At 45.1% G+C, this 24705-nt stretch overlaps 1 protein-coding gene across 5 annotated transcripts in view; it reads left to right on the forward strand.

Annotated features, from left to right (window-relative positions):
- Sfmbt2 (Scm like with four mbt domains 2) overlaps nt 1-24705 on the forward strand; it is a 179815-nt gene that overhangs the window by 144095 nt on the left and 11015 nt on the right. For all 5 annotated transcript variants that reach the window (XM_050150485.1, XM_050150484.1, XM_050150482.1 and 2 more), the window contains 5 exons: nt 5813-5922; nt 15170-15345; nt 17640-17806; nt 18841-19104; nt 20221-20349. In XM_050150485.1, the coding sequence (XP_050006442.1) occupies nt 5813-5922; nt 15170-15345; nt 17640-17806; nt 18841-19104; nt 20221-20349 (846 nt within the window). The remainder of the gene's footprint in view (nt 1-5812; nt 5923-15169; nt 15346-17639; nt 17807-18840; nt 19105-20220; nt 20350-24705) is intronic.

Genomic DNA, 24705 nt, shown 5'->3' on the forward strand with positions numbered 1-24705 from the left:
AAGGCTAGCTGCAAACTTAGGAGAGGAGGTTCTAAGACATGTGTGAGGGGGTCTGTAAGACAGAAGAAGCTTCTAGAAAGCAGTGGCTAAACCATGCATCAACTTGTTTTCTGGATATTAGACTTAGGAGAGCTCTGTAGAGACCCAGAAAGCCATGCATGACTGACCTTGACTTCCGAGATAGTATTGAGAAGAGATAGATTTAATTAAGCTGGACCCAGAATCCATCCAACTCCCAACATCCTATAAAGTAAACTCGGGACCTGAAGTGGGTCTTGACCTTCTGTTGTTAGGGACCAAGTCAAGTCTTATGAGGACTCCTTATGTGCTGGGCCACTTTATGGGTACCATAGAATTATCAATGACAGATAATAGTGATGGCATTTGTCATAAACATGAATGTTCAGTAAAATCATTGCTAAGTGGGAGCATCAATTTATAACTCAGATCATTCTAACCTGATGTCTTCTCCAGTTTGTCAAGGTCCCTAATAGGTAAACCATGGATTTACATAGTATTATTCTAAGACTGTTAGTATCTTGTACCATCCTATGAATCACATGGCTTACTTGTTGTGTTTAGTTTATATGCAGTGTGTTACTGGGGTGTGCACATCCTCATAGTAAAGGGAGAACCAGCCACCAGGGACATGAAACTAGAGAAGCAGAATGTCTCGTCTGCTGACTCGTGTCAGCGTGTCCTGAGATGAGTACCTCAACTTCTGATGATATTCAGCCGGCCATCACTCTGTGGTTGCATTAGCTTTGCAGAGGTGTTACCTCTCTTCTTTGTCAGCCTGGACTGTAGAGCTAAAAAAAAAAATGAAATAGAGGGGAAACCAATACATTGTAAATATTATTAGAACTTAAGAACATCATAATCTTGTCTTCCCTCTTTCTTCTGCTGCTGCTAGCTAATTCTTAGAAGAAAGGTTCATAGAGCCTGTACCTATAGGGAACATTTGGATGTGATGAGCCTTCGTGAATGTATCACTTCCTTGGAGGCAACAAGTCTCCGCAAGTGTACCACTTCCTCGGATGTGATGAACCTCTCTCTGAGTATGTCACTTCTGTGCTGTGTGACTTTCTGCCCTAGTGAGTTGAGGTTGCTGGCGAAGCGATGAGTCTTGTAGGCATGAGTAGGGTCCAGAGACTAAGTGTGATCATGTATATCAGGTCTACCAAGATGGTGTCCTTTTTTGGATTGAAGAAATAAATATAATCCTGCTCCACACTGTCCTAGTTTACCCACTCCGTTATCTCCATATTCCACCTTGTTTTCCCTGTCTCTGTATCTGCTACCTATTTATCTGCTTATCTAACCATCTGTCTATCATCTGCCTTCTAGTATCCATCTAACCGTCTATCATCCGCCTTTTAGTATCCAACCTCTATAGTTTTCAATCTATTTGTCCATCCCCTACCATCTATATATGTCTGCTATCTGTATCTTTGATCTTTGTTAGCATCTGTCATCCTGTCCATCTATTTATTCAGCCAACATCTAGCTCTATGATGTTTATTATATCTATCTTACTTATCATCTGTCTTCATCATCTATCATCATTATGTTATATACCTATTATATATTTACAGCCATTTATTTATATCTATACATCTACCTGTTTATCACCTACCTATCATAGTATCTGTGTGTCATCTATTACCATTGTTATCCTCTGTCAAATACTTGTACCTATCTCATCATTTATCCTCTGTTTATGCATCCCTAATGCGTGAAGTCAAACAGCAATCTAATTGTGGAGCTGATGGTAAATGAGGATGGCTGTCAAGTCATGTTCGTCAGTGAAATGGAGAGAAGTTGGCATTAAGTAACAGGGATGGTATTATTAATTCTTAGTTTTTATTAGCGTCTGTTAAAAATAATGGATTTCATTTTGATCTTTTCTTGTGTATATTTAATGTATTTTAATCGTATTTACTCCTGAATATATCCATCTAATTCATCCCGCTTCTTACTGAGACTTTCCTCTTTTCAGCTAGTCTCTTCTACTTTAATATTTCTTGACCAATCAGTTAGGGTTCCGTATAGTAATGTGGTGAGAGGTAGCTTGAAGGCAACTTACCCATGGCTGCATCACTGAGGAAAATGACTCTTGTCCCAGCAACCTTTAACTGGAGGGCACTCAAAGGAGGTTTCTGTGAAGGGACTTTTGGAAAGAAGTCCTGAGAGAGAAAACGAATGGGCCTTATGGATATTGTCCTATTTCATGACAGTAGCACACCTGAGACCACAGGCTTATTAAAAAAAAAAAGAATATGTGGGCTCAGAGTCGCTGGGCTTCCAGTTGGTCCAGTTGCTTTGGGATCCTTGGTGATGTAGTTCCATCATGGCAGAGAGTACATGCTGGAGGAAAGCTGTCCACCTCCACGCTTTGAAGTGCTAAAGAGAAAGAAGATGGGTTAGGATTCCTTCATCCCATTCCGGGACATGTTCCTAGTGACCTAGAGATTCTCCTACCTCTCAGTGCTGTCTGGCATTGGGGATCAAGCCTTTCCCACCTGGGCTTTAAGGGCCTTACAGATCCAGTGCTTAAGAGGTCTTACTATAGTTCCCACCCAATGTGGCAGGAAGCAAATAAGCAGGGAACTAAGAGTGTCAGGAACCTGTCCCTGCAGGGTCACAGAAGCTGTGCCCAGTGTGGTAGCAGCCATAGGGAAGATGATGAGGTAAATGTATGTGCTCCACAGACAAATGGAGAAAGTCATCTTGCCCAGAGGCCTTGTGGCTTCCCGAGGATTTAACTGAGATTTGATCCTAGGTATATCCAACTAGAGAGGTCATTGCTTTTCTCCTGTAACCCATGGAGGGGGACTTGCTTATGGGGTGTATTCTCAACATTCCAAAGTCTAAGGGATGCCGTGAGCCATTGCTTTGCAGTGTGGATTTTCAATTGGAGTTGCTCAGACAGAGCTTGGTTGACAAGTTTCCTTAGTTGAGGATAGGCTTCATGCTGTTTCTGATCTCTTACGGAGAACAAACTGAATTGTCTTCTGATAGTTTGTGAGGCAAAGTCATTTGGTTTAACTCTGCCTAGTGATATCTATCTTCTTAGTTTTTATTCGTTCATTTGTGTGTTTGTGTCTACTATGCCTGTATGTATATTGCTGGCATGCACCTGGAGAGGTGTGAATGCATTTGGAGGCCTGAGATACCATCTTCTTTTGTGTTCATGGAGTCAGCACCCTTATGATATGGCTAGTCTGGCTAGCCAGCTTGCTCTGGGATCTCCTGTTTCCGTCTTATGAGACTGGGATCACAGGTGAACTGCCACACCTAGCTAGCATTTATGTGGGTCCTAGGGACCAAACTCAGGTCTTCATACTGTCTGGCCAGCTCTTTGGCCCCTGAGCAGCCTCCCAAGCCCCCATGGAGTTCTTTTTATGGGGCAGCTGTATTTTCCTCAGCAATCATGGATGCAGCCAGTGTGTGTATCAGCACTCACATCGGAGAGAACCTTGTTGAGTTTGAAGACAAATGGGCTGGTATTGGGGAAAACCATGAGAAAAAAGAATCCAGTATCGGGTACCTTTCTAATTTAATTACTGCTTGGTTCCGGGCTGAGTTGAACTCTGGAAGACAAGTTCTGATCCTATTCACAGTCACCAACCGCATTCTGATATGCAGCAAATGACAACGTAGCTCTAGGGTTTTCTCCGCGAGTCACAATGAAGAGAAGCAACTGAAATGTTATTGCCTGGTGATAAATGCTTCACATGTTACTACAGCCAGCTCTAATTAGATTTATTTTTAAACTCAGCTTTTAAAATTGTACTGATGGCAAACAGAAAAAATCAGATGGTTGTTTTAATGTAGAAAACAAAATGTACCACAACAGTCTGTATTGCCTTGTTCATTCTAGCCCCTAGGTTCAAGTATGCCTCTTGTGAGGGCGAGTCAGAGCCCTTGGGACAAAGCCCAGTGCCACCTAGGACAAAGTGGGTTTCATACTCACTATATAATACAGTTTGTCTCTCTTTGGGTGGAAGTGTAAACGGTCATGGTTGCATACATGTTTGGGAAGATATAGGTGTATATATGTGTGAGTACATGTGGTGGCCAGAAGTCAACTTCGGGTATCTTCCTCTGTCACCTTATTTCTTGAGACATAGTTTCAAAACCCGGAACCTGGAACCCACCAATTTGGCTAGCATGGTAGGCAAGCAAGCTCCAGGGATTGCCTGCCTTTGTCTTCTCAGTGCTGGTGTTACAGGTGCCTGCCACCACGCCTGACTTCATATGTAGGTACTGGGACTTGAACTCAGATCCTCATATTTGTGTGGCAAGTGCTTTACCGATGCAGCCGCATCCCTATCTCTGAAAGCTTCAGGCTATATCCACCCCAACCAATATTTTCCTGAATATCCTTCTGTCTCCCCTTTTATGTTGACTGATTTCCTCCCAAAGGAGACGTGGTGGCGGTCATGCTTCTCTCTCATCTTGGAATTAGTTTTCTCACTCTCTATCATATTCTGCCGTCAAACATGCAGTATGTGCCTCCAGTCTGACGTGACTACTCATACCTTTTCTGACCCTGGGTAAACTCAAGGGACAGTGCCATGTAATTCTCCTACCTCTCTGTATTCCTGGCATCCCCTGGAGCTGTCACAGGTGGCCACTTTGTGGAATATAACCCCTGATTCCCTGATTTGCTGTTGACTGTATCTGGTTATCAGGAGCTTGGAGTGTGGCAGAGCTTGTGAATGTCAGGAGCTAATTGTGCAGACATGCTGACACATTCCTGGACTTCCGGCTCTGGATCAGAGTTAGGGGTCAGCTTTGGCTGCATGAGGGGCTCTTTCCAAAATACAACAAGTGAATCATGACTTGCGGAGTGAGAGGCCAGTGCCCAGAAGATCTAAGTTCCTTGATTGTTTTAGTAAATAGGCACACTGAGATTACTAGGAGCGCCTCTCTTCACTAGAACCTGCTCCGTTGGCCCTTAGTATGTATAGAGATCTCTGGTCATTCTGGGCACTTTGCTGTAGTCAGTCTCCACATATTTATTTTCTTGTACTTCAGACTTGGAAATGAGATTTGAACACATATGACATGGATGATGTTAATGCTCTAGACCAGTGCTTCAACCAATACCCAAGCACACTATCAAATCAAATGCCCATAAGTTGAGGCTTTATCAGCTTTCAGGAACTTCGCCCACTCCTTACAGGCAACTGAAGTCTCCACTGCAGTGTGAGCCCAAACATAGTGTTTGCTTCTCTGGTTACATAAAAAAAATTGCAAGATTTAATGTTTATCTTTAATTAGTTATATTTGAGGGGCTGTGCACATGAATACAGATGTTTGCGGAGGTTAGAAGAGGGTGTTGGATCCCTTGGAGTGGGAATTGCAGGCAGTTGTGAGCTGCTAGACATGGGTGCTGGGAACCAAACACAGGTCCTTTTGCAAGAGCAGTACCTGCTCTGAGCCATTGAGCCATTTTTCCAGACCCCATCATGGGTCTTCCAAGACAGAATGAAAAATCTCAGGACCCTAGTGAAGAATCCCCCTGTTGGGAGGAATAATGAACTGAAGAGTTCTCGAGCATCAGGCCCTCCCACTAGCGAGCGGTTTCCAGTTTCCAAGCCAGGATGGCTTGTTTTTATGTTTTCTAGTTGATGAGTTAGTTCCCTGTTTGCTCAGAGTGTCCTATTAGACATCATCAGAGCCCTTCACTTAATGAGATGTAAGGCAAAAACCTCTTGTCAACAGCGTTGTTTCCGACACCTTGTCAAACTCAGCAGGAATGGACACAGTTGTGGCTGATTTGGTGGTATCTTCCTCCCCGCAGGTTCTCAGCATGATCATCAATGCAGCCTATAAGCCCGGGAGGGTACTGCGAGAACTGCAGCTGGTAGAAGATCCCCACTGGAATTTTCAGGAGGAGACCCTCAAGGCAAAGTAAGTGTTTTCGATTCTGGGAAACAAGGGATGTGTGATATCTGCCCTGCTGTTTTGAAACTTCTCATTCCTTGATTTGCCATCACCGGACAGAAGGTCCGTGGTCTCTCACCTCCTTGTGCCACATGTAGTCTTACTGTCTGCATTAGTTTTTATGATCTCTGTGACAAAATACTTAATAAAAACAACTTACGAAGTCAAAGATTTATTTTTCCTCGTGGCTTCAAGGAGTTCAGGCCATGCTCAGGCTCCATTTCTAGGTCTATGCTGAGACAGAATGTTGTGGCAATGGGACAGTGTGGCAGAGGTTACTTCGCAGTGGGAAGGAAGTCAGGAGAGAAGAGGGATGAGATGATTAAGTATAATCTTCTAAGACACTTCCCCCAATGACCTGTTTGTGCTAGCTTGGTACCACCTTCTAAAATCTCTGCCACCTCCTTAAATACAACTGTCAGCTAAGGACCAGATGTTTAATAAATGGACCTTAGAGGGACATTTCACATCCAAACTGTAACAGTGACATTTCTGCTGTATTGAGCTGCTATATTGAGATTGCTAGTATGAAATGCAGATTTGCTTAACTAATATTTTGTGTATGTATGTTTTTATGTATATGTGTGCTTTGTATATGTACGTGTGTTATGCAAGTATGTATGGAGGCCAAAGAGCATCGTCATTTGACAGTTTGGTGACTTGTTGAGACAGGGTCTCTCATTTATCTAAGTTTGCCAAGTAGGCTAGGCTTGCTGGACAACAAGCCCCAGATGTCTTTTCTGTTTCTCCATGCCAAGCTTGAAGACTACAAGTATACATAATCTCATCTGGCTTCTTTACATGAAGTTTAGGGCTTGAACTCAGGTCTTTGTGCTTGCAAGGCAAGCATTTTACCGGCTAAGTCATCTCCACAGCCCCTTAAGTAATAATACATTTTAATTGCTAAGCATCCAAAAAAATCTTTTGTGTTTCTAAGCCAAAAAGTGATTTATTAAAAATGAGAAAAACATAGATGTCAGTGGTAAAAGACAGATGTCAGTGATGTCCCCTGTCACCATTGCAGGATGTTTGTTATTAGTGTTCAATGTTTGCTCTTATGACCTGCTTGTACCACATAAAATGGGATGGACAAAAGTTGAAGATAGAAGAAACTGATACATCGATTTGACTTACATTGGATAAAATGACAATGAGGTCTGGATTCACATATTAGGTGACTTTCTTCTTTTATTTGGAAATGGGGAAGGTGGCAAGTTTTCGCTTCATTTAAAATCTCCTCCTCCTCCTCCTCCTCCTCCTCCTCCTCCTCCTCCTCCTCCTCCTCCTCCTCCTCCTCCTTCTTCTCTCTCTCTCTCTCTCTCTCTCTCTCTCTCTCTCTCTCTCTCAAGAGTTTTCAAAGGTAGGGCCTCTATTAGTCAACTCAGCTTTTTTAAAATTTTTTTTTGAATTTTAGTTAATTTAGTTAACTAAGTTGCCCAGACTAGCCATGCGTGCCATGCTTCTTGGGAGACATTGAACTTGAGATCCTCCTGCCTCAGCTCCTTGAGTAATTGGGGTTGCAGGCATGTGCCAGCACACCTGTCTTGCTTTGCATTTCTACACCTCTGAAAGGAAGAGCAGGAACCTGGGCGCACTAGCTCTTGGTTATAGAGGAGACCGTAGGGAAAGGTCCCTGTCCCTGTCTCAGGAGAGCTTCATGCTGAACGTTACTTAGTGTCTGACGAGGCTGTTAGTTTTTTGTGGGTTTCCATATTGCTCTATGGGTAGCCAAGGAAGATCTTAGACTTTCCATGCACCTGCTTGTACCTTCCAAGTGTTGGCATTGCATGTATGCACCAGCGAATGCAGTTTAAGATATGGGGATGGAAGCCAGAGCCTCATGCATGATCTCTATGGCCTCCGTTAATAGTTTTTCCTGGTTCCAGCCATGGGACCAGTGAGACAGTTTATGGTCAGCTGCCTACTCAGCATTCCGGGTGTCTCTTTCGATCAGCCCTGTTATCTTCAATTTCATAAAAGCCATTTATGGTCTAATGATGCCCTGCCCAGGCACAAGGGGAAGAGAATGAAGGACAATAAAGAGGGTTTATTTCTACAAAGCAAAAAGGCAGTGACAGGCAAAATTACATGTCATCATTCCAAGAAAGTCTTACAGGAGCTTCACCCATAGCACAGAAGAAACAAAGCAAGTTTTTTTTTTCCTTTTAATATTCCATATTCCATCTTCTCAGAGGAGGGCCGTCTGTCGTAACAGCATTTTTTTTTTTCAAGCTGATGCCGAAGACTCCAGCAAGTGTTCATGCAGAGATACCCTTATTCCTCACTTTCGACTTTTTCTGTACCATTCACTGTACCCCAGAGGTACCTAACAGCTATGGAAATAACCAGAACACAAACATCTTAAGTCTCATTAAAAGCACTGCTCTCCCTAAATCAGCCAGAAACCATTCCATGACAGGAAGAGTTCATTTTGCAAGTGTTTGCACTTATTTCCATGTTACTGAGTCGATGGGAGCTTTTATTAAATTCAGCCTGATAGAATTGAAACAGACACCTGGCTTTCCATCCTGCTCAATTACAAAGGCAACATATTACCTCCTCTATCAAGGATGGCAGGGAGGTCCTCAGCAAAACCCTACCCAGCATCTTCTCAGGAGGAAATGTCTGTCTGCTCGGGGATTTCTTCATCCCTGATCGTAGCTTTCCTTCTAAGCAGCTGCTATTGATGACGGCTTTCCAGTCCTCAGGAGCCCGCTGGTGACGGTTCTCTGGGGTGTGTCACCCTCTTTCTTTCTCATGGCCAGCGGCAACCTTCTAGACCATGACAGCTTGACTGTGCTTTTCTCTGTGCAAATGGGAGGAGACTGGAGCGTGAGCCAGCCTCTTCCTCCGCGTGGAAAGGCAGGAGTGTTCTCTACTGTAAATGAATTTACTTAACAGACCTGACATTTGAGATTGTAGCTGCCCTCACTGTCTGAGCTGAACTGTAATGCTACAAGTGTCTTCAGGCAAGGGCCTGTGATAGTCCCCAGGGAGTGTTTGTTGTCACATGGCTTCTATGATTGCTCATTGTTTTGTTTCTCTTTTTAAAATGTTTTTATTAGCATATTATATATATACACACATATATGTATATATATAAATAATAGTTTTATTAGGACATTTCCTTTTGTGTATATGAGGCATTTTGATTGTATTTCTCTTCATTACCTTCATTTATCTCCAACTCACTTCACAGATCCTGTTCTTTCTATTTGCCCTTTCACTTCATCCTCCTCCTGGTCCTCTTCCTTCTGGTCCTCCTCATCCTGGTCCTTCTCCTCCTGGTCCTCCTTCTCCTCCTGGTCTTCCTCCTTCTGGTTCTCCTCTTCCTGGCCCTCTTCCTCTTGGTTCTCCTCCTGGCCCTCCTCCTCCTGACCTTCCTCCTCCTGGTCCTCCTCTTGCTTCAAGATCTAGTGAGTTTCATTAGTATTCCTTAAAGGCACATGGGTAAGAAGTTTTTACACAAGTATGACCAGCACCAGCCGCTGCACCACAGAGTCAAGTCTCTTCCTCATTTGCTATTTTTTAATTCTTTTATGAGGGGATCGTATTTTTCTCAAAGAATACATAGATGCTTTTCCTAACAAGATAAATGTGCCTTCCAGAAGATTTTCACCTGTAGATAAGATACCACCCAGCACGATCATGTGCAGCAGTCTGTTGGTATTTTCCCTCACTTTTCCATCAATCACACCTTTTCGCATTACTGAGGAGATGGTTGCAGGGTTGGGATGGCTGTAAGAAGTGTGCTTTGTCATTGTTCCTCAGCATGTGTCTGGACAGTGGGAAAAAGCATTCTGACATCATTTGCTGCAGCCGTTTTGTAATGGAAAAACTTCCTCCTAATAAATGTAAATATTCCAAGCCACCTGCATTATCCTGAATTTTAAGATGAGAAAAAATTTACTCTCTCCTTTAGGAGGGATCTAAAACAATTGAATTTTTTTTCAATATATCGCAGTTTCTTTCTATCTTCCCTCTTCTTTGAATGGCTTTGAGCCTGTGTTAGGGAAGCTGGGTGGACGATCCACAGATTTTTTTTTTCAGGCTCTTGTTGCAGCTTTGTTCCACGTCATAGCCCTGTGGGCAGAGGCAGGGGGCTAAGCGGGACCTTGTTTGTGTGTGAGTTGTGTTAACTGTGGAGCACTCATCTCTCCCACGGCGGTGGCTGCCTTTGCCATCCCTACTTTCTCCCTCCTGTGCCCCGTGAGCCATTTCACAGGCTTCTGTGTTATGAACAGAAGGATGTAATATTACACCATTCTGTGGATCTGTGTGAAAAAGGATTCCCAAATAGAGAGGGTATTCACTACAACAGGTGTGTGTGTGTGTGTGTGTGCGCACGCGCGCGCATGCATGCTCCTATGTTAGTTTTTGTTTTCATGGCTCAGAGGAGGACGACAATTTGCACTCCTGGAAATTCATCTGGTGAACTGAACGCAAAGTCAGTGACTGCCTGATTGAGGAGCTTACTGCGTTGGGGATGTGAGTGAGGTGTTAGGAGTAAATGAGCCAGCCATGTAGCTCGGGGAGACACTTGCTTAATGAGCTTGGGGTCATGGGTTTCACAGCAGTGTGTGTGTGTGTGTGTGTGTGTGTGTGTGTGTGTCACAGTCTGTGTGTCACTATGTGACTGCGTGTTTGTCACAGTCTGTGTTGTGTGTGTCAAAGCACATGAGTATCTTTCTGTACATGTGTGTGTGTGTCTCAGATGTGTGTTGCATCTGGGAGCTGAGGTTTCAGAGCAGTAAGACTGTAAGGGTGGCTTTCTGTGACTCGGCTGTACAGTGTGCTAGGCTCTTGCTTTCTTGCTAGACTCTGGGATTTGCTTTGTGTTGGGCCAGAAAAGTCAAGTTCTTGCCCTCTTGTCCAAGTTCTTAGATGCCAGCCAGAGGTACCTGAGGCTTTCCTGATGACCAGCACCTCCAGGCCAGGTGTGGCCTAAATCCAGATTCTTGTCCCAGCCTACTATGCCAGCATGATCCTGGCTTTTTAGTACCATGTTCAGCTCCCGCCTCTGACAGCAGGAAACCTGCTGTAAACACACAGTAAGAAGCAACCTTAGGCAAGAAGGGCTTACTTGCTTTGGCTCATAACACAAGGCCACAGTCCATCGTGGTGGAGAGCATGCTCTTGCTCTGGTGGCAAGACCTGAGGAAATGGGTCACCTTCGATCTATGGTATGGAAGCAGAGATGAATGCCGGTCTCAGCTGGCTTTCCCTTGCTCCTTTGTGTTCAGTGTAGGACCATAACCCATGGGATGGTACCGTCTGTGTTCACTGTGGCCCTTCTTTTGTCTCTCTGGAAACCTCCTCACAGAAATAGCCAGGGCTGTGTCTTCTGGATGATTTGAATCCAGTTGACAATGACTTGACAATGACTCTTAGCCATCACACCTGCAGATGCTAACTTCAGTACATTGTTCGATCAGGTGCCAACTCCACCTCAGTGTCCTCCCTCCCCATATAACTAGTCTCATATGACAATGGCCTCCTCACCCCTACCCCCACCGCAGCCTCCCTTAGCCCAGTGCTAGTGCCCTCTGGAAGACTGTAGGAAAGAGACCATTGGTAGGGAGGAGAGGTGTGAGATTCGGCAGGTGGCTAGCGACTTTCAGGGATACCTATCATCAGTGGCTCATGGGCAGCTATGGGATTAAAGACGCCAAGTTGATTGTCTTGGGCCCAATCACCAAGCCTTTTTTGCTTCCTCCATAGTCAGTGGCTAGCTAGATGGGAGGCGCTCAGCTTTGGGCAGTGGAGGCAGATCCTCAAAGATCCATAGTTGATTCTGTGTGGCTGTAGCACCCTGCCCGCCAGAGTGGGGACAGCCAGGCTCTGGAGGAGCAGTGTCTTGTCAGGTTACAGACCCTACCCAGTACTACACTCTCCTTCCTCAGTCCCTCCAGCACCATGGAATCTAGATATGTGAAAGAAAGCCATCATTATTTGACCGTGATTTAATTCACATTTCAGTACATTTAGATGGGCTTTTCCTAATTCCGGGAGATGTTAGTGAAACACTCGCTTCATTATATCACAACACAATGACATATGTATGTGGTTGTTATAATGAAGCCCATGACTTTGTGTACTAACTTTAAAAGTTAATAAGACAATAGAAAAGCTCCCGTTTCCACAGAAATAGGAAGGGAAAGTTATGATTTTCCCCTTGGCAACAGGAAGCAGCCCCGCTCTTTCCACGTCTCGCGATGCACTTTGTCACGGTAGGTTTCCGAAACGTACGTGCTTTGTCTTTGAGTTCCCCTTACACAGTTTGCCGTCTGACCTGGTTCTCACATTTCTCCTGCTTTTTGTGTGTCATGCTATTTCCCTTTTTTATTATTTCAAAGAGACTTCAAGATTCTCGATATCAAGGTCTTTCGAGCAGAGCTGTAGGGCCACAAACAGGGAAAGGATAAAGCTTCCAAGGGAAAAATGGACCTGTAAAAAAAAAATGTATATTCTGCCCCCCCCCCCCCACACCTGGGGATGCAGTGTGCTCTCAGAGTGGCTATTCTTGTCATGAAATGCAGCAGCAGTAGGAAGCAAGACCTTCTCCCTGCAAAGCGCAGCCCAGCAGCAGTCGCGGGGCACAGAGAGAGAGGTCTCTCTGCAGAGGGTCCATGAAGGTTCTAGAGAAAAAAAATCAACAGTGATGCAAAGCCATTGGATTTAAAGCATCATTTTGTCTACAAAGCATTGATTTGAGTTCTGACCATATAGAAAGGCAACCTCAAAGATCAGAGGGATTGAAGAACAAGGAGGGTAGAGGTCCTAGGACATGAAAGACCAGAGAATAAATACAAAGCACTTTTTCCTGCTAGAGTTTAATTTTTTTTTTTTTTGCTGTCAAGACTTTGAAAAATGATTTATTAGGGAAAACATACTATAGACTCTAGAAGGACATTAATTTTAAAAAGCAAGATGAAGTCTATTAAGTAGTACTTTTTTCTCTTCATTTCTACCAGCATGTTTTTCATTGTGTCACACCAAGGTTTTTAAAAATTTATTTTATCATCTTTGATATGTGTATACATGGGCATGGATGGTGGTCATGTCTACACGTGAGTGCAGGTGCCCACACAGACTGAGACATTGAAACCACCCCCACTCCCTGGACCTGCAGTTATGAGAGGTTGTGAGCTGCCTGATGGAACTGGGAACCGAACTTGGGTTCCCCGCAATAGCAGCGCTCATTCCTAACTGCTGAGCCCTCTCTCTGTTCCTGGACCAAGGGTTTTAAACAATGTTTGACCTTCTCATTTTGAACACGATGGTCTCCTTATCCAATCCTTGTGCATGTACTCTGTCTGGGCCCTGTGACCTCATCTGTTTGAGATTTGGGTCTCCAATGAACTCTTGATTGAGCATGTATCCAGGAAGGATTGGTTGCACTTCTCTGGGGCTAGCAAGCTAAACCTAAGGTAGAAGGGGAGTGAGTGCTTCTTCAGAGTCAGTTTTATTTATGGAACCACCTGTCACTTGGCCAGCCCAGAGAGAGACAGAGATGGTTACTCTAATGGCCGGGATATGATGAAGGGCTTTGCTGTTCTGTACGAATCCTTTGGTATTTCTAACACAGAGAAGCCTGTCTCTGTCAGTGTGGTAGCTTGCTTATAGTAGCTCGGTCAGTTTTGGTTCTGTGGGCACTAAAGCTACTACCAGTGTTCCCTGTTCCAGGACTTCTCAGGTGTTTGACTGATGTCACACGGCTGCGTGAAGGGTTTTGTTTGTTTTGGCTTATCTTATAAAATGTTTTGTGTTCCTCTGCTCTTGACTGTGACCTCCTTGCCTGTCAACCGTGCTGCACAGGCACCACTTATGAGTAATAGAGATTGTCCCCCGTTTCAGCAGCGTGCTGTGCTGACTTGACAATGATGTCGTTTCAATGATCCGACTTGGCAGAGTTTCTCAAAGCACATTCACAGTCCAGTCTGCACTCCTACTTTTAAAAGAGAAAAAAAGAAAGCCCATTAGATCTCATTAGCTTCATTCTGAGGCCCACGGCCATGAGGTATAACCTATGCTGTACTATGCCACACTAAGCTTAGCTGTGAGACTGTATGAGGCACAGTGAGAACCTGCTATGTAGAAATCTTTACTGAGGAGATTTAGTGTTACCACCCTGCTCTCTGTGCCCACTGGAGGACAATTCTCAACCATATCCCCAGTGAGATTGTAAGGAAGTATAAAAAGAAAGCAGAAGCTGTAACCCAGCTATGTTATTAGAAAATAGAAATGTCCGTTTGGAAATATACTTGGGCTGGTCTGTTTTTGCAGTTGCTGTCGCTGTGGCAAAATGCCTAGGCTGAGAAAAACAAAGGAGGAAGCTGTGGTTTGGGCTCAGAGTTTGAGAGGTTTCAGTCCAGGGAAGAGCAGTGTGGTCGGGAGTGGATGGTAGATCGGAGCTGCAGAGCGGCTCAGCTCACGGAAACTGTATGAAGCAGAGCCATCGAAGGGTTGGGGACGAGATAAGCCTTCTGGAGGCACACCCCAGTGACTCATTTTCTTCAACTAGGCCCCACTCCCAAAGTCTCCACCTTCTCTCAGTAATGCCATCAATTCATGAGTCTGCTGAGAAATCAGTCCATTGACTAAGAAACACCTTGTGATCCTACTCATTTCCCAAAACTCTAAAAGCTGGCAGCCACACATCCTACACCTTAGAGGATAACTCAGATTCATCCCTTAGCAACACTGTGTGTCTCCAATCCTTGGCCTGTTGGCTGTGTGCCCCCTAGGAGAGTTATGAATAAGGCCCCACGCAAAATCACAAGCTGGCTTGGAACTTCATGACTCTTTTTAAAAATGTATGTACTTTTGGTTTGTGTATAGGGGTGTTTTGCGTATGTGTATCTCTGTGCTCCGTGTGCCCACAATGCCCTGGAAGGCCAGAAGAGAGGGTTAGATCTTCTAGAACAGGAGTTACAGATAGCTGTGAGCCATCTTGTGGGTGACTGGGAACATAATCCCAGTCTTCTGGAAGTAGAGCTAATGCTCTTAACTCCTGAGCCATCTCTCTAGACCATCGTGGCATTTTTTAAATGGAGCTTTTGTTAATAACTCCATGTACCGTTCTCATGTGTGAACTTTGCAGGCGACAACATCCGTGCCTGTCACGATGCGCTAAGGCTAGATGTGCCTCCCAGTCTAAGGGAGTAAGTCTGACAATGAACTCACCATTCATTCTCCATCCTGTATTTTCCAGGTATAGAGGCAAAACATACAGGGCTGTGGTCAAGATCGTACGGACGTCAGACCAAGTGTCGAATTTCTGCCGGCGAGTTTGTGCCAAGCTGGAGTGCTGTCCAAATTTATTTAGTCCCGTGCTGATCTCCGAAAACTGCCCAGAGAACTGTTCCATTCACACCAAAACCAAATACAGTGAGTACAAAGGAAGGGAATGTCACCCTGATGCTTGAGCTTTGCCGGGTCACACCGGAGCTTTGTTGTTGTTGTTTGTTTTGTTTTTAACTCTTTGCATAGTTTTTCATATGGAAAACTGGAGAACTCTTTTAAGATATTCTGTGCAGGTCCATGTATGGTTTTAGCCTGACATAGAAAGGGGTGGACTGGTTCAAACCAGGGTGGTCATTAGAAGGTTTGGGGATGGAGAAGTGAGAATTTCAGAGGACCAGCTGAGGCCTAAGCCATGTGGGTGGAAGAAATGGTGTGACTAATAACTCTGATTCGGTTCTTGTCCTTACACCCAGGATGCTACTTCTTTTAGATTTTGTTTGATTGGTTTTTTTGTTTTGTTTTGTTTCTGAGACATGATCTCTCATTCTGTAACCCAGGATGGCCTTAAATGTTACACAGTAATTCAGGCTGAGTTACTGAGTCACACTCTCAGCTCCTCCTCCTTTTCCTGCCCATTTGTGTTGGAAATAAGATATGAGCCACCATCCTGGCTAATGGCTCCTTCACCCCGTCGCAGAAAAGTCTCTGGGCAGTTTTCTTACTGTCCTGACCATGTCGGTTTCTTCTCTGCTTGGAGACTTCCCCAGGACTCTCTCAGGCATATCGTTGGAGAATTCGGGAGCCATAACCCTTCCTTCCCAGCTGCCTTGGCTTCCCAGCTACTACGCAGGACTCTGAGTTGGCCCCACGTTCCCAACGTGTAGCGCTTGTCATTGCCAACCCCCCAATGCATTGAGAGGCCTCTGTCTTAGACTGACAGCTTCCCTCAGCCCTTCATTTCCTCTATTCCAGGAACTTTCTTCTTCCTCTCTGGTAGGCTTTACCACTGTAGAAGCCTCTGCCTGGGCCACCTCAAGCTCTGAAAACTCCAGCTTCTGACCTTGCTGTTCTCTCTTTAGTTCTCTCTGGGCCTGAGGTAGTGGCAGGAGAGATGGCTCGACCAACCCAAGTTCCAGCCACCTCCTGGAGTTTAAGGACCCACATGGTGTGCTTAGTGTTGTATGAACCACAGCCACCTGTGACATATCAACTGCTTTGTTGGTACCGGGGACAGAAGGATGGTTGAGATACTGTTCACAGTATCGCTCTATTCTGTACATAGACACAGACAGACAGACACATACACGCACACAGAGAGAGACAGATGTACTTGGCAAATTAGCCTTCCGCTTTCAGTCCCTCTGAAGATCAGAGGGTCATTTGTTCTCTGTATTACATCCCATACCTTTCCACCTACATACTTGATCTAGCTGAGATGGCTCATGGCATGGAAGTCAGTCTGCACATGCTAGACAAGTGTTCTGCCACCAGACTGCATCCCCAGGCCTCGGTGTTTTGAGACACGGTGTCTTAGTGTCTTTTCCTTGTTGCTGTGATTGATTAAATACTGTGACACAGGCAGCTTAAGCAGGGAAGGGTTTATTTTGGCTCATACTTCCAAGCTGCAGTCCACCAGAGCAAGGGCGTTGCCGTGGCAGGAATTAGATGGTGATCATGCTATGTCTGTAATCAAGAATCTAAAGCAGAGAGTGCAGGCTAGTTCTCAGTCTTTTGCTTGCCAGCTCACTCAGAGTACAGTTCAGTATCCCAAGTAGGGAATGGCACCGCCCATGGTGGGTGAGGCTTCCCACCTCAGTGAATGAAGTCAAGATAACTCCCTACCTGCAAGGTCACAGGCTCTTCTCAGGTGATTCTAGGTTCTGTCAGGTCAACAACCCTAACCATCACATACAATGTCCCTTTGTGATTTAGGCTGGCCTTGAACTTGAAAAAAAAAATTGAGACAACTTCTCCTTTTATAGCGAATTCTATCCCTGGATGCTCTCAGCTCCCTGCTCATTTCTGCATCACCTTATCTTTGGTTGGTGGAAGGGTTTGCTGGGTAGCAACTGCTCCTGAGAGAACTGACTTGACTGAGCACTTCAGTTGGTTTGAATGTTGACTTTGCAAATCTGGTTTCCTGTAGTCCTGGGCACTGGGGAAAGGGTAAGGGGTAGGCGTTGTGACCTGCAAGTGAACTGAGAGATGATTCTAGAACTCATTTCACAAAGTTTCAAAAGGCTTAGACCCTTCAGCCTGGATATCACTGTCACTGGAAACTGAGCTACGGTGGGAAGGAAAAACAAAACTAAAGCAAACAAAAATCCAGCCTTTGGCTAGAACTGGGACTATCGAGGGCGGGGATCTCCCAGTGGGCTATGGCTTGATGATGAACCTATCATTGGTTGTACTCAGTAAGATCATCTTCCTCCCTATAGCCTATTATTATGGAAAAAGAAAGAAGATTATTAAACCCCCAATTGGGGAAAGCAGCATTGAAAGTGGACATCCAAAACCGTCCAGGAGAAGGAAACGACGGAAATCTATCTTTGTGCAGAAGAGACGGAGATCTTCTGCTGTGGACTTCCCAGCGGGCTCAGGGGAGGTACGCTGTCTTTAAAGGCCTTCCAGCATGGGCGAGGGGCGGGGAAGAATGAGAATGCAGGCTTATGCATGCTGTGGTGTACCTGTGGAGGTTAGAAAACAACTTTTAGGGGTCTATTTTCTCCTCTCCCTGTGGGATCCCGGGACCAAAGGCAGGTTATCAGGTTTCTGCAGCAAACACTTTCGCCTGCCCTGTTTGGTTGTTTTGGGGGATGGGAGAGATCAAGCCCAACCGTTTGAAGGCTAGGCAAGCACTCTATCATTGAACTACAACCTAACCCTTGCAATTTTGAGACAGGGTGTCCCTGTGTAGCTGGCCATGAACTCTGTGTGTGTGTGTGTGTGTGTGTGTACACAAACATGGGAGGATAAGAGGTCAACCTGTCATCATTCCTTGGGACAAAGTTCACCTGAAATTTTTGTTTTCTGTGTTGTTGTTTTTGAGGTAGGGTTTCTTAACTTTTATCTGGAACTCATCATTAGTTATTTATTTATTTATCTATCTATTTATTTATTTTTGGCTAAGATGGTTGGCCAGCAAGTCTCAGGGATCCACCTGCCTCCACTGATTCAAGGCCCAGGTTTTCCACATGACTTCCTGGGATTAAACTGAGGTCCTTGTGTTTGCATGACAAGCACTTCACCTGTTTAACCATCTCCTAAGGCCTTGGTGTTTTTTTTGTTTTGTTTTGTTGTTGTTTTATTTTTGAGAGATGGTCTCAGCGTGTAGTCTAGGCTGCCCTCAAATTCACAAACCTCTGGCCTCATCTTCCTGAGTCCTGGAATAGGAACCTGGAACCAGACACTCTCCTTCAGCCCCTTATGTATTGAGAACCAATCGCACCTGTTCAACTACTGGTTAGGAAAAGGCTGTGTTAGGAGATTCTTCAAGGCTCTCTTTTAAGGCCTCCAGGGACAAACCTTGCCCAGAGCTTCATTTTAGAAGGAAAGCCAAGTGGCATGAGGGCCTGGCAGTGTGACTGTCAGGAAGAGCCCCTGTCAACCCGCCCCACTAACCACATCCCTCCCTCTCAGGAAAGCGAGGAGGAGGATGCGGACGCCCTGGAGGATGACACCGCGAGCGAGGAAACTGGTTCTGAGGTCCGAGACGACCAGACGGACACCTCCTCAGCAGAGGTGCCCTCTGCCCGGCCCCGGAGGGCTGTGACCCTGCGGAGCAGTTCAGAAGCTGTGAAGCGGCCTCCAGTGGAGCGGGCACGAAGGGTCCGCCCAGTGCCAACCGCTATGCCTACTGATGAAGGAGACAAGGGCCCTCCTGCTAGGCCCGAGGAGCCAGAGGTAAGTAAGCTCAGAGAATGGAGGGTCTGTGGCTCATCTTTAAGAACACGGAGTAGAGTTTAGGGTGTGGCTTAAGAAAAACTCAAAAGATGTCAGAAATGACTATAACTGCTCTGTCAAAATTCCAAGTCCGAGAACGAAAGGATGATTTTACCTCTTGGTAGAGAGGCTGAGGAAGCACCAGCAAGATGTTGCTGGGATAGTGGCTTCAATTTCTCGGCAGCTTTAACCCTCCAGACCTTCCAGTCATGCGGATGGAGAGGTTGCCATCTCTACATCTCCCATTTCCACCCTTGAATCCTGCAGCAGTCTCTCCTCCATGGGACACCTCTCTAACACCTTAATGCGTTAAATCAGCATAGTTGACCCCCCTAACCCTATAGGTGGTCTGTGGACAGCTGCAAAGGTCCTAGGCACCATCTTAGCAAAGGCAAACGGTGTATTGCATGGGTCTGGCTGTACTCCTCAGAATCTATCTGTATTGTGATCGGTGATGCTTCATTAGTAGCCAGGCCCTGCGTTTTCTGAACTGGGTGTTCAAGATTGACAGTCACTGTGCCATGTGGTGGGGCAAGTGTGCATGTTCATAGGTGTGCTTAGAGGTCAGGGGTCAACCTCAGATGTCATTTCGTAGGAGCCATCCCCTCTTCACTCTGTTTCTTCTTTTATTTCATTTTTTTATTTTTTGAAACAATATTTCATGCCTAGAGCTTAGCAGCTAAGGCTGGTTGGCCAGCAGGTCTCAGAATCCACCTGTCTCCACTTCTCCAGCACCACCAGTTTGTCTGTCTGTTTGTTTGTTTGTTTGAATGTGTGATCTGGGTATCGAACTCAGGTCCTTATGCTTCCGTGGCAAGCATTTTGCCCGTGTCTCCCAGCCCTGCTGTACCTTTTGTTATGGTTTTGAACCTTTGAAGACACCTAGGTCATGGCAGGTAGAGAAATCATCAGAGACAGAAACTCCATAGAGACTGAGCCCTGGGACTGTCTGTGTCCTAGGAGACCAAGAGAAGTAGGCGATCTGGTCCCACAGTGTGGCTGAGGCATACAGGGTATTAGAAAGATGAAGCTGGCCCTGCAGTGTGCAGTGACAACCCTCTGCCCCGTTCCCTGCAGGAAACAAAGCAGGAGGAGGAGGAAAGACTGATCCTGGAGAGCAATCCTCTGGAGTGGACCGTCACAGACGTGGTACGATTCATCAAGCTGACGGACTGTGCACCCTTGGCCAAGATCTTTCAGGAGCAGGTACAGTGGCTTACTGTGTTGTCAGTATTGTTTCCTGGACCCCAGGTCTCGTCTCTCTGTGTCTGTATATTTGTACATAAGTGTGTTTACGTGCATGCACTTACATGCACTTGTGTGTGTACATATATGTGCATATGGCTATGAAGCCTAGAGGACACCACAGGGTGTCATTCCTCAAACAATGCCACCTTTTTGAGACAAGTTCACTCACTGGCCTGGAACTCACTTAGCAGTCTAGGCTGACTGATCAGTGAGCCTCAGAGACCCACTTGTCTCTGACCCCCAAGTGCTGGGATTGCAAGCATGTACCAGGATACCTAGTTTTGCAAAAGTGAATTCTGGGAATCAGGTCCTTATACTCACTATGCAACCACTGTACTGACTGAGCTGTCTTCCCAGCCCAGAGACTAGATCCTAAAGGAATTACCCATCCTACATGGTTTCTCTATGACTTACCAGGTAGGAGGAAAGTCTCAGGGGCCCTTCATCTGCATGCACAGTTGACGCCCCTAAGTGGGCTCATCTGTGATGCTGAGCATCCGTGGTGCTTGTCATGAGAATCTGGTTTCTGGTTTTTAATTGTCTCACAGGGATGAGGGTTTTATGACCGAGACATATGTGGTACTGCCAGGTGGGGAGGGAACCTCTAGGCTCCACCCTCATCCACAGCTGTAGCCCACTCTCCAGTGCCAGGTGAGGAGGGAACCCTAGGCTCCACCCTCATCCACCACCCTCATCCACAGCCAGCTTCTGGTGCCAGTTTCTGCCATGCTGTTGCTGTGATAAAAACACTGACCAAAAGCAACCTGGAGCAGAAAGAGTTTATTTCATCTTACAGCTTTAGGTATTTCATGAAGGGTTGTCGAGAAAGGAGCTGGAGGTGGGAACCGAAGCAGAGACTTGGTGGGACTTGCTTGCTGGTTTGTCTATCATGTCCAGCTCAGGGAACTTTCTTTTACTACCCAGGGCTCTCTGCTAGTGGCTGGGCACTCCTCCATCAATAATTAATCAAGAAAATGCTCCAAAGAGTTGCCTTCAGGTCAGCCTGATAGTGACATTTTCTCAACCGAGGCTCCCTCTTCCCAAGTGATGTTAGCTTATGTTAAATTGACAGAAACAAAACAAAACAACCCAAAAATCTAACCAGTGCAACCTTACAGAGTAAATATGTCTTTTACGTATTATGTAAATACGGTTTTCCATATAGCTGATTAAAGGTATGCCTATCGAGTCTGTTTTTAGATTAACAAGCCAATAATTAGGGAAGATAAATTTTAAACATTAAGTCAGAACAAAAGAGGTTTGATTTCCCAGACACATGGGGAATTTTCTATCTAATATGTTATAAAAAGCAAATTAGTGAACATCCTAATCTTTCACCTCCCACTCCCAAGAGAAGTTCTTGGTATCCAGGTTCTCCTGCCTGGAATATCTATGAGACAAAGTGATTAATCTCATCCATTCTGGAAACTTCTGCAGACTCCAGAAAAGGTCATGTGGAAGACACAAACAGGAGCAGAGAGGAGGTCCAGTTTTTGGCTTTCTGGCATTCACAGCTCTTCTGCTCTGGGTACAGACAGGGAGGCAGACAAGGAGATGTCTTAAGGATGAGGACAATGATCCGTTAACCTTCATTGCAGCAAACAGACAAGACAGAGGACATGTCCAACAGTAGCCTAACTGATACAGGGTTTATTGATAAAACTGCATTTTCGTCTTAGAAAGAAACACAAGGCAATAGTTAGAAAACTCACTTCTACTACTGCCTGGGGCAACATTTTCCCTGATTGATTCTTAGTCATAGTGATACTGCCAAACATTGACAAAAACCAAGCAGAACCCCACTGTATTCAAGTACTTGACAAATTCTATCTATATAGGTTTAATACTGTGTATATGTTGGCCCATTGTATATTCAACATACACTGACCAAACACCTGCTACATGCCTTATAATGTCCAAAACATGACAATGAAGTGTGGCATTCATAAAATCTCATTTTATTTTGGTATAGGCTCCAACGTTCCATTTTCACTTTAGAAACATGATTCTGTTGTGAGCAGAATAAAGGATAGATTTTTTTTTCACTTTCTAGATTCGAAGTTAGGTGGGAACTCAAGACCATCTGTAGCATGAGTGGTTACCTGTATTGGTACTTTGTGCAAATTTTCAGTAGGAAGCTGGCTCGTGGGGAGGGATTAGCCGAAGTACTCTTTAAAGTCCTCCTTTATATCCCATGGCTACGCGCAGTTTCCAACCATTTTTATTAGATCACCCAACCAATATCTCAGAATGTTTCAAGGAAAGGAACAATTGGCACATCCCCACAGTAGATTCAGAGTGGGCACAGGCTTCCTCCACCCACCTCCTCTGCCATCAGCTAAAAGCTTTGTCCTTGATTTAGATGTTAGGTGGGCTTTAATGGATGAGTCTTGTTCCAAATTAATTTTGCATTTCACATTAGGGATTTTCAACTGTTAAAAAAAAAGAAGCGTTGCCTGCTGGGCTGTCTAAAGTGTGTGGACACTTGAGTCCTTTCTGGCCCATTAGACTTTTAATGACTTATTTTTACTAATTTGTTCTATCATCATTTTGTGCAAATGATGGCGCTCTGATTGGGTGAGGCCCCCAGCATTTTCCGAGCTGTCGATGAACTAGGTGCCTGCAGATTACTCACCGGCCTGCACAGGAGATCACCGTGTACGGCATGATAATAGCGGTGTGCGTTCACGCCTAGAGACGTTAGGAATTCAGAGATGGTTCTAATCACCAGGAGCGATTGCAGGCGTTACACAGTCCCCATTACCAGCAGACAGACCTTTTATTTCTGAAACGTTGTGGCAGTCTCTTAGTAAAATCTATTCTCTCTAATTTCATGCTGCAAATCTGAACATTATAAGTGAAAGTCCATGCATCTGTAATGTGTTTTTAAACACACAGCCCTGAATGGCATGATCTATGTGCTCATCCATGGCCAATCAGTCTGCTCACAAGAGAAGCAGGAGGCCCGAGTGAGTCATTTCTTTTATAAAATTGACGACTTTAGTCATCTTCTTCTTCATTTCCATTGGCCCCCCGTTCTTTTCCATTTCCCTCCCAATTTAAAGAAGAGAAGTTTAGCCTTTTTCAGTCTGTAGTCATGCGGGTCTGCTCTCCTGAGCTCCTGTGACAGTATCTTCACGGAGCACCATGGTGAGGCAGAATTGTATGCTTAATGGCAATAGGAAAGGAAACAAAGACAGGGGCAAGGTTCCAAGGCAAGCCCTTGGTGACCTATCCAGTGCATCCATCATGGTCCTCAGGATCAGGTCAGAATCTCAGAGCTTATCAGCTTTAACACATTAGCATTTAGGAGGAACCCTTTAGCTAGATACCCTCACAACCCAGAAATATCCATTAAAGAACAGCCATATCCTACAGAACTCTGCCAAGTATTAGTTTTCCTTGTCTTGGGTGTAACTTTTGTGTCGGATCTTATTCCTCCAAGATGTTCTGTAATTATGGTGAGTCGGCTTAATTTTCATGTTTATCCAAGTCCATCTCCTTAAAGTTAGTAGTCCATTAGTGAACCTATTCAATAAAACAGCTTATCTGCCAGCCTTTATGATGATACAGGAGCATCACCAACTGTGAGACTGGTATGTAACCTATATAATCCATGAGGGGGAAAAAAAGCAAACTTCTTTCAAACCAAACCAAAGGTTACCTCTGAGTCTCTTGGAACGGGAATTCCCCGCTCACTCTCCTGTGATTTACAGTGTCGTATCTATGTCCTCTTTGCCCAGCCTTTTCCTGTTTACCCATTTCCCTTTCCAACAGCACTGTGAGAAGCAACAAGCATTGACTATATGGACTCTAAAGCAGGAGTGAGTCCAAAATAAGGGTTAGCCTCAGGTTAGTCTTTGCACAAAAGGGACAGCCCGATGTTTCATTTGCCAAATCTAGCTGGTTTTAGCAGGCAGCCTGGGAGTTAGAGGCCTGGGTATATTCTGAGTAGCATGGTCTTCTCAAAACTGTTGAAATAGGAGCGGCAGGGCTGCGTCCCCGGCACCCGGCCGCCCGCATGGCTAGTGTATACCCAGAAATAATTACACGGAAACTGTATTCTTTCAAACACTGCCTGGCCCGGCTAGGTCCAGTTTCTTATTGGCTAGCTCTTACATATTGTTCTAACTCATTTCTAATATTCTGTGTAGCCCACGAGCTGGCTTACCAGGGAGGATCTTAACCTGCATCTGTCTGGCGTGGGAGCATCATGGCGACTCCTGACTCAGCTTCTTTTTCCCAGCATTCTCTTCTGTCTACTCCGCCTACCTAATTTTCTGTCCTATGAGGGCCGAGGCAGTTTCTTTATTA

Source organism: Alexandromys fortis, unplaced genomic scaffold (assembly GCF_014885135.2).
Source record: "Alexandromys fortis isolate MF-2015 unplaced genomic scaffold, M_Fortis_MF-2015_v1.1 scaffold_69, whole genome shotgun sequence".
Lineage (NCBI taxonomy): Eukaryota > Metazoa > Chordata > Mammalia > Rodentia > Cricetidae > Alexandromys > Alexandromys fortis.